At 45.0% G+C, this 9,727-nt stretch overlaps 1 protein-coding gene across 2 annotated transcripts in view; it reads left to right on the top strand.

Moving 5' to 3' along the window:
- The first annotated feature begins 1,657 nt into the window (after positions 1-1,657).
- Positions 1,658-9,727, top strand: part of LOC115475593 (protein-glutamine gamma-glutamyltransferase 5-like) — a 170,186-nt gene continuing 162,116 nt past the window's right edge. For both annotated transcript variants that reach the window (XM_030211445.1, XM_030211444.1), the window contains exon 1: positions 1,658-1,871. In XM_030211445.1, coding sequence (XP_030067305.1) covers positions 1,862-1,871 — 10 coding nt within the window. In that variant the 5' untranslated portion in view covers positions 1,658-1,861. The remainder of the gene's footprint in view (positions 1,872-9,727) is intronic.

Genomic DNA, 9,727 nt, shown 5'->3' with positions numbered 1-9,727 from the left:
AATTATTATAGTATGTACGTTTTCAGATAAGGATCCCTTAGTCCCCTTGAAGAAGTTTGTTTGAAAAAGTGAAACGGAGAGCCCATTGGGTATCAGAGAGCTAAGTGTCTCTTTGGTTAGCTATTTTTGAGATTTGGTGCACGATATATATATAAACATCTACTTCACTCAAATGTTGCCCAGCGCCATCAGCTCATATCATAATAATGTAGTATCTTTCCTTGTAACTTTTCAAACAATACATGTATACATCTGATCTTTTTAGATTTAAATGAATAGTTTGGCTAATTTAACTAAAGGACCTCAGTAGCACAATGAGTACAATAGCGGCGATTCATTTGTCAAGACACATGATTGCTCTTAACTCTTAACAATGCCATTGGCTCCTCATCGGTCCACTCAACCTTCCTTCCATAACATTTATTCATTTTTAGACAAAATATTACTCATTTAAAAGTAACTAGATTAATTAGAGCTTTGCTTTTCAGTAGTTAATTGTGGCTTGTAAACAGGACCAATAGTAAACAAGCCCGATATATATATAAAGGCATAATTGAAAAAGATAACAGAATAATTTAAGAAAAATTTCTTTGAGGTTTTAGTGACTGATGATAAGAACAAAGTCCAATAATGAGCTGACACTGAAGATGTTATACTTGCTGTCAAGCTGGGACTTTTGAGGTTTTTTCTCCAAGTTAAATATATTGGTATAATTAATATACAAGAGATTAATAAAATTCAGCTTATTTAGGTGTCATACACATTGGGGTTTGCTGAAATTAAGTCTATGTTGAATTTTCAACTAAGATTAAGGGACCCTTTTACTAAGCCACGTAGGTGTCTATGCCACGCCCAACGCGTGCCATGCTGGAGTTACTGCCCAGTTACCACGTGGCCTTTGCGGTAATTTCAATTTTGGCGCACGTCCGCTATGCACACTTGAAAAATATTTTTTTCATTTCTTGCATACGTAGCGGATGTGTGCCAAGTGGCATCTGACGTGCGTAGGTCCTTACCACCCAAATTCTTTACCGCTAGGTCTATGGCTGGCGCTAAGGTCTCAGACCCAAAATGGACGCGCAGCAATTCTGATTTTACCACATGTCCATTTTCGTCGAAAAAGAGGCCTTTTTTACAGGTGCGCTGAAAAATGATTCTGCGCGCACCCAAAACCCGCGCCTACACTACCGCAAACCATTTTTCAGCGCGCCTTTGTAAAAGGACCCCTAAATTAGCTTGCACACGTTCTTAGAACTTTTGAAAAGTTCCCATAAATGATGCGGGATAGGACACAAAACAAAAACTTGGGGGCACTTATTGTGTTCTCGGGGCAACCAGCCTGCTCTCACCGTGATAATCTGACTGTTAAAAAGGACCGAGGCACAAGGATGGTGGCCTTTTAATGTTTAATGTTCAATACTAGGCAGACAGCTTTGCCATTTGATGAAAGAAAAGAACGGAAAGCTTCCTCATTTCTTCATATCCATTCTGAATACATATACTTTCATGCTATATTTCATTTCTCTGTACAGTCGAGGCGTAGGTGTTCCAAAAGGATGTGGGCATTGGAAAATGTTAGCCTGCCCCTCACCTGCCACTCCCAGTCCCGAGCAGGCGAGGCTGTCAGGAGGAATCCTGTGATTCAGTGAACGAACCAGTCCAGATCTGCGTTAGCAAGCAGAAGAGAGAAAAAAAAAAATCTGCCAAAGCCCCACCTCACTCATTTCAATTCTGGCCAGCTCCACCAAACATTTAAGACTTCTGCAGGAGCCGCTGAGGTCCAGTAGGGTTTGGTATGTGACCCGACAGCCGGCAGAACCTGGCAGAGGAAAGCAGAGAGAGGAAGAGGGACTCAGTGATCATGGCACAAGGTAAGCAATCGCTCTACACCAGCAACACATGCACATGACGTGGAGTGAAGATCATACGAGCCAACTCTTCAAAATTATTAGGGGTGCTAAGCGCAGTGAAAATAACCCTTCCCTGGACACATACAAGGAATTTTCTCAATATTGGGGGTGCTGAAGCACCCACAGAGTTGGCTCCTATGGTGAAGATCCTCGTAAGCAGCTTAACAAAGAGCAAGATATAACAATTCTCAAAACATGGCCAGAACACCACAGCCGACAGGGGTTTGGAGGAGCAGCTGCTGAAACCGAGCTTTTGGGAAAGCAAACAGAGCGACTGCTGACCCACAACTCCTGGTGACAGCTTCTCGCTCGCAGTTGCAACACACCTGTTACTTCTAGAAAAGCCAGACTTGTTTCAACAGTCATCTGGGGACAGGAAAATACCTAGTGAAGCAGAATGTAACTCCCCTTGAGCTACAACTGAAAAAAAAAGTGTGAGCTAAATCCTAATAAAGGAAGACTGCTGGTTATTTAAGTCTTCCCTTGAACTAATTTAATGTTAATATAGCTTACTCTTCCACTCTGTTCTTTAAGACTATGGAGGGCAAGCTTTTTTAGTAAATGGAATTGGGACGATATACTGCCTTTCTGAGGTTTTTGCAACTACGTTCAAAGCAGTTTACATATATTCAGGTACTTATTTGGTACCAGGGGCAACAGAGGGTTAAGTGACTTGCCCAGAGTCACAAGGAGCTGCAGTGGGAATTGGAACGCAATTCCCCAGGATCAAAGTCTGCTGCACTAACCACTAGGCTACTCCTCCACTAGCAACATTCCATGTAGAATCTCCAATAGTAGCAATAGAATCTCAACATTCCAAGTAGAATCTTCAAACAGTAGCAACATTCCAGAATCTCAAATAGTTGCAACAGCAACATTCCATGTAGAATCTCAAATAGGGAAGAAGGGAAATGGGACTTGATATACCGCCTTTCTGAGGTTTTTGCAACTACATTCAAAGCGGTTTACATATATTCAGTTACTTATTTGGTACCAGGGGCAATGGAGGGTTAAGTGACTTGCAGGGTTAAGTGACTTGCCCAGAGTCACAAGGAGCTGCAGTGGGAATTGAACCCAGTTCCCCAGGATCAAAGTCCACTGCACTAACCACTAGGCTACTCCTCCACTAGCAACATTCCATGTAGAAGCCTGCCCTTGCAGATCAGCAATGCGGCCGCTCAGGCTTTTGTTTCTGTGAGTCTGACGTCCTGCACATACGTGCAGGACGTCAGACTCACAGAAACAGAAGCCTGCATGGCCACATTGCTGATCTGCAAGGGCAGGCTTCTACATGGAATGTTACTAGTGGAATAGCAACATTCCATGTAGAATCTCCAATAGCAGCAACAGAATCTCAACATTCCAAGTAGAATCTTCAAACAGTAGCAACATTCCAGAATCTCAAATAGTTGCAACAGCAACATTCCATGTAGAATCTCAAATAGGGAAAGGGAAATGGGACTTGATATACCGCCTTTCTGAGGTTTTTGCAACTACATTCAAAGCGGTTTACATATATTCAGTTACTTATTTGGTACCAGGGGCAATGGAGGGTTAAGTGACTTGCAGGGTTAAGTGACTTGCCCAGAGTCACAAGGAGCTGCAGTGGGAATTGAACCCAGTTCCCCAGGATCAAAGTCCACTGCACTAACCACTAGGCTACTCCTCCACTAGCAACATTCCATGTAGAAGCCTGCCCTTGCAGATCAGCAATGCGGCCGCTCAGGCTTCTGTTTCTGTGAGTCTGACGTCCTGCACGTATGTGCAGGACGTCAGACTCACAGAAACAGAAGCCTGCATGGCCACATTGCTGATCTGCAAGGGCAGGCTTCTACATGGAATGTTACTAGTGGAATAGCAACATTCCATGTAGAATCTCCAATAGCAGCAACAGAATCTCAACATTCCAAGTAGAATCTTCAAACAGTAGCAACATTCCAGAATCTCAAATAGTTGCAACAGCAACATTCCATGTAGAATCTCAAATAGGGAAAGGGAAATGGGACTTGATATACCGCCTTTCTGAGGTTTTTGCAACTACATTCAAAGCGGTTTACATATATTCAGGTACTTATTTGGTACCAGGGGCAATGGAGGGTTAAGTGACTTGCCCAGAGTCACAAGGAGCTGCAGTGGGAATCGAACGCAGTTCCCCAGGATCAAAGTCTGCTGCACTAACCACTAGGCTACTCCTCCTCTCCATAGCAATTAAGGTGGGTAAATGGACCTGTCTGAAAATTGCCCTCCTTTATCTAGCTGAAAGTAAGCTTGGCTTTCCATAGTGCATCTGTTTCTTGAAGGGTTAACAAGAGTCTTTCCCTTATGTATTTTTAAAATAAATTCACACAGAGCTGACTCTAGGAGAGGATGAAGAATTGGGGTGAATCTGCATGTGGACCCCCACCCAGTATTAGAGGGTTGGGAATGTGCCCCCTTGAGGTAAAGAAATTCTAAATTTCATGACCAACACAGATCGGCAAAGGCTAGGATTTAAAACTGGGGAACGGTTTGGTGCATCATCAAATCTTTTTATAACAAACTAGTAAAAAATGCCCGTTTCTGACACAAATGAAACGGGCGCTAGCAAGGTTTTCCTCGGAGTGTGTATGTTTGAGAGAGTATGTGTGAGACAGAATGTGTGTGAGAGAGAGAGAGTGAATGTGCGAGTGTGTGTGTGTGACAGAGAGAGAGTGAGACTGCTGGGTACGAGTGTGTCTCCTCTGTCCCCCCCTCCAGACACCCAGCGATTCTCCTCTCTCCCCTGCTCCCCCTCCAGCCACCCACCGATGCTCTTCTCTCCCCTGCCGCCCCTCCAGCCACCCAGCGAGTCTTCTCTGTCCCCTGCTCCCCCTCCAGCCACCCAGCGATTCTCCTTTTTCCCTTGCCCCCCCCCTCCAGCCACCCAGCAAATCTCCTCTCTCCCCTGCCCCTCCTCCAGCCACCCAGCGATTCTCCTTTTTCCCTTGCCCCCCCCTCCAGCCACCCAGCGAATCTCCTATCTCTCCTGCCCCCCCTCCAGCCACCCAGCGATTGTCCTATCTCCCCTGCCCCCCCCTCCAGCCACTCCTCCACTTTAATCAGCATATATTAAATTCCCCCCATGTGCTAAAGAAAAGCACCGAGCACATCCTATATAATAAAACGCACCTCCAACGTTCTGAAGCCGCAACATTCCAGAACTACGTGTCGTCAATTGAGGAGATGGAGCCTTACAGAGCGCACGACACGTAGTTCAGGAACGTTGCAGGAATACTTCAAGGCTTGAAGGCTTCACTTTCTCAGCTTCAGAACATCGGAGGTGCGTTTTATTATATAGGATATATATCACTCATAGTGAGACAAATATTAAACTGTTACTTCACACAAAATATTACATAGATCGGTTGCATCTCACGCAATATCTTTACTCCTGACAAAGGCCTCTGTTTTACTATTGCTGCTTCAAAAGACCATCAAGATGTAGCTTAAAGATAATAAAGAGAATTAAAACAAAAAAAGAAAAGAAGATGAAACCCTTATTTACTGGAATGGCATTTCTTTTTTTGATAAGCTTTCAAAAGCAGATCCTGATAGAACTGAAAAATGAACTTGCAGAGTTGTTATTAGTATTATGTAACTTATATAGTAACATAGTAGATGACAGCAGAAAGGTCCATCCAGTCTGCCCAACAAGATAAACTCACATGTGCTACTTTTTGTGTATACCTTACCTTGATTTGTACCTGTCCTTTTCCGGGCACAGACCGTATAAGTCTGCCCAGCACTATCCCCGCCTCCCACCACCGGTTCTGGCACAGACCGTATAAGTCTGCCCAGCACTATCCCCGCCTCCAAACTACCAGTCCCGCCTCCCACCATCGGCTCTGGCACAGACCGTATAAGTCTGCCCAGCACTATCCCCGCCTCCCACCACCGGTTCTGGCACAGACCGTATAAGTCTGCCCAGCACTATCCCCGCCTCCAAACCACCAGTCCCGCCTCCCACCATCGGCTCTGGCACAGACCGTATAAGTCTGCCCAGCACTATCCCCGCCTCCAAACCACCAGTCCCACCTCCCACCATCGGCTCTGGCACAGACCGTATAAGTCTGCCCAGCACTATCTCCATCTCCCGCCACCGGCTTTGCCACCCAATCTCATCTAAGCTCCTTAGGATCCATTATATTTAAAATCAAGCATGGTACCGGAAGATTGGAGGGTGGCCAACGCAACACCGATTTTTACAAGGGGTCCAGAGGCGATCTGGGAAATTATAGACCAGTGAGCCTGACATCAGTGCTGGGCAAAATGGTAGAGACTATTATAAAGAACAAAATTACTGAGTACATACATAAGCATGGATTAATGAGACAAAGCCAACATGGATTTAATCAGGGGAAATATTGCTTCACCAATCTACTACATTTATTTGAAGGGGTGAATAAACATGTGGATAAAGATGAGCCAGTTGAGATTGTGTATCTGGATTTTCAAAAGGCATTTGACAAAGTTCCTCGTGAAAGGCTCCTGAGGAAATTAGAAAGCCATGGGACAGGAGGTAACGTCCTATTGTGGATTAAAAACTGGTTAAAAGAGAGAAAACAGAGAATATGGTTAAATGGTATCTGCCTGCCTCTCTGACATTGCTACCTGGATGTGTCCAAAACTGAGCTCCTTATCTTCCCACCTAAACCAACCTCTCCCCTTCCCCCATTCTCTATTTCTGTCGACAACACGCTCATTCTTCCTGTCTCATCTGCTCGTAACCTTGGGGTCATCTTCGACTCCTCCCTCTCCTTCTCTGCACATATTCAACAGATTGCTAAAACCTGTCATTACTTCCTTTATAATATCACCAAAATTCGCCCTCTCCTTTCTGAACATGCTATCAGAACCCTCAAGCACACTCTCATCACCTCTCGCTTAGACTACTGCAACTTGCTTCTCACAGGTCTTCCACTCAGCCACCTCTCTCCTCTTCAATCTGTTCAAAATTCTGCTGCACGACTAATATTCCGCCAGTGTCTTTTTGCTCATATTAGCCCTCTCCTCAAGTCACTTCACTGGCTCCCCATCTGTTTCCGTATAAAATTCAAGCTCCTTTTATTGACTTATAAGTGCATTCACTCTGCAGCCCCTCACTACCTCTCCACCCTCACCTCTCCCTACACTCCTTCCCAGGAACTCCGTTCACTAGGCAAATCTCTCCTAATTGCACCCTTCTCCTCCATCGCTAACTCCAGACTCCATTCCTTTTGTCTCGCCGCAACTTATGCCTGGAATGGGCTTCCTGAGCCGTTACGTCTAGCTCCATCCCTGGCCGCCTTCAAATCCAGGCTAAAGGCCTACCTGTTTGATGCTGCTTTTGACTCCTAACTTGTCACTTGCTCGTAACCTTTAACTTGTCTTCCTCTCTTCAATAGTCCCTTTCCCTATGTGTCCTTCTGTCTGTCCTCCCCTTATCCTTATTGGTCCTGTCTGTCTGTCCTGATTTAGATTGTAAGCTCTTTTGAACAGGGACTGTCTTTTTCTTCATGTTCAATTGTGAAGCGCTGCATACGACTGCTAGCGCTATAGAAATGATTTATAGTAGTGATTTATAGTAGTAGTAGAAATGGAGAAGGGTAGATAGTGGGATTCCCCAGGGGTTTGTGCTGGGACTGCTGCTTTTAAACATATTTTTAAATGATCTTAAAACAGAAATAACGAGTGAGGGGTGATCAAATTTGCTGCTGACACAAAGTTATTCAAAATTGTTAAATCGGAAGATGATTGTGAAAAATTGCAAGAGGACCTTAGGAGACTGGGAGACCAGACATCCAAATGGCAGATGATGTTTAATATGAGCAAATGCAAAGTGATGCATGTGGGAAAGAGGAACCAAAATTATAGCTACAAAATGCAAGGTTCTAGGAAAAGGATCTAGGTGTTATTGTTGAAACCCTTTGCTCCCTGTGCAGCGGCATCTAAGAAAGCAAATAGAATGTTAGGAATTATTCGGAAAGGAATGGAAAACAAAAATGAGAATGTTATAATGCCTTTGTATTGCTCCATGGTGCAACCGCACCTCGAATACAGTGTGCAATTCTGGTCACCATATCTCAAAAAAGATATGACAGAATTAGAAAAGGTACAGAGAAGGGCGACAGACATGATAAAGGGAATTGGACAACTTCCCTATGAGGAAAGGCTAAAGTGGTTAGGGCTCTTCAGCTTGGAGAAGAGACGGCTGAGAGGAGATATGACAGGTCTATAGAATAGTGAGTGGAGTGGAACGGGTAGACGTGAATCGCTTGTTTACTCTTTCCAAAAATAGTAGGACTGGGGGGCACGCGATGAAGCTACAAAGTAGTAAATTTAAAACAAATCGTAGAAAATATTTCTTCACTCAACGTGTGATTAAACTCTGGAATTTGTTGCCAGAGAATGCGGTAAAAGCAGTTAGCTTAGCGGGGTTTAAAAAAAGGTTTGGCTGGCTTCCTAAAGGAGAAGTCCATAGACCATTATTAAGATGGACTTGGGGAAAATCCACTGCTTATTTCTAGAATAAGCAGCATAAAATGTACTATTTTAGGATCTTAACAAGCAACAAGGAGGTACTTGTGACCTGGATTGGCCACTGTTGGAAACAGAATGCTGGGCTTGATGGACCGTCGGTCTGTCCCAGTATGGCCAGGGCCGGCCCAAGGCAAGATGGCAAGACGCCGCCTGAGGTGGAGCTAAGGTGCCGCACCCCTGGGCTGAGATGCCAATCCCTGCCCTATGTCGAGATGCCTTCCCCTCCCAGGCCGAGATACCGCCCCCTTCCTACTTCCAGCCTGTTCACGGTGTTTACCTCGTCACGTTCCAAACCCGGCAGCAGCAGCGATTCCCATACGCTGCCCTGCCGCTGGCACCCGCCTCTTCTCTTTACTGAGGCTGCCTGAACCTCTGACGAAACAGGAAGCCACATCAGAGAGGCATCCGCAGTAAAGGGAAGGGATAGGTGCCAGCAGCATGGCAGCTTATGAGAATCGCTGCAGCTGCTGGATTGGGAACGTGACGAGGTAAACGCCGTGAAGGGGGAGATGCCGCTCCCCAAAGAGTGGGGAGATGCCGCTCCTGAAGAGTGCCACCCTGAATATGGCAATACTTATGTACTTATGTAAAATTGATTGCCAGAGAAATGGCTATTTTTTTTTTTTGCAGCAACCCATGACCCGCTTAGGTGATGAATATCAACTTGTCTTAAATGTCTTAGCCAGCTTAAAAATAACTGGATATTCAAAGCCAAAGCCCGCACAGGTGCCAGCTTTGAATGTACAGGAATAACGGTTGAATATTGACCCCTTATCTTTATGAAGCGCACAAAACCAGACAGTGCATAAAATCGCAAAGCACTTAGCCAAACCGCTCCCCTTATCTGGGTAGGTATCAGCGCCCAGTTGATAAAAACAGCTTGCTCAATAAATCTCAGCCTAGTCGGTTTCCTGATTCTAGTCCCAGAAGATGAATTTTTAATTCATTTATTTAGGGTCCCTTTTACTAACTAAGCCTTGGTAAAAAGTAGAGGCTCGTGTTTTGGGCGCTCACTGTGCCAGTTTTTTACCATGTCTGAAAAAAAAGGGCTTTTTAAAGGGCACGAGGTAAAACTGAAAACAGCGTGTGTCTAAAACCGGCCTGAGCCCTTAACGCCACCCATTGATCTAGCGGTAAGGGCTCACGCGCTACACGCGTGGTGACTAGTCAGCATGTGCCGACTGCCAATGACCACCGGAAATGGCACGTGTGGGAGGAAATTAATAAATCATCCAGGCGTTATGGGCACATGCCAAATCTGAAATTATCACCAGGGGAGC

Source organism: Microcaecilia unicolor, chromosome 8 (genome assembly GCF_901765095.1).
Source record: "Microcaecilia unicolor chromosome 8, aMicUni1.1, whole genome shotgun sequence".
NCBI lineage: Eukaryota > Metazoa > Chordata > Amphibia > Gymnophiona > Siphonopidae > Microcaecilia > Microcaecilia unicolor.
Note: the sequence above shows the minus strand (reverse complement) of the source record. Positions and strands in the feature narration are given on the sequence as shown.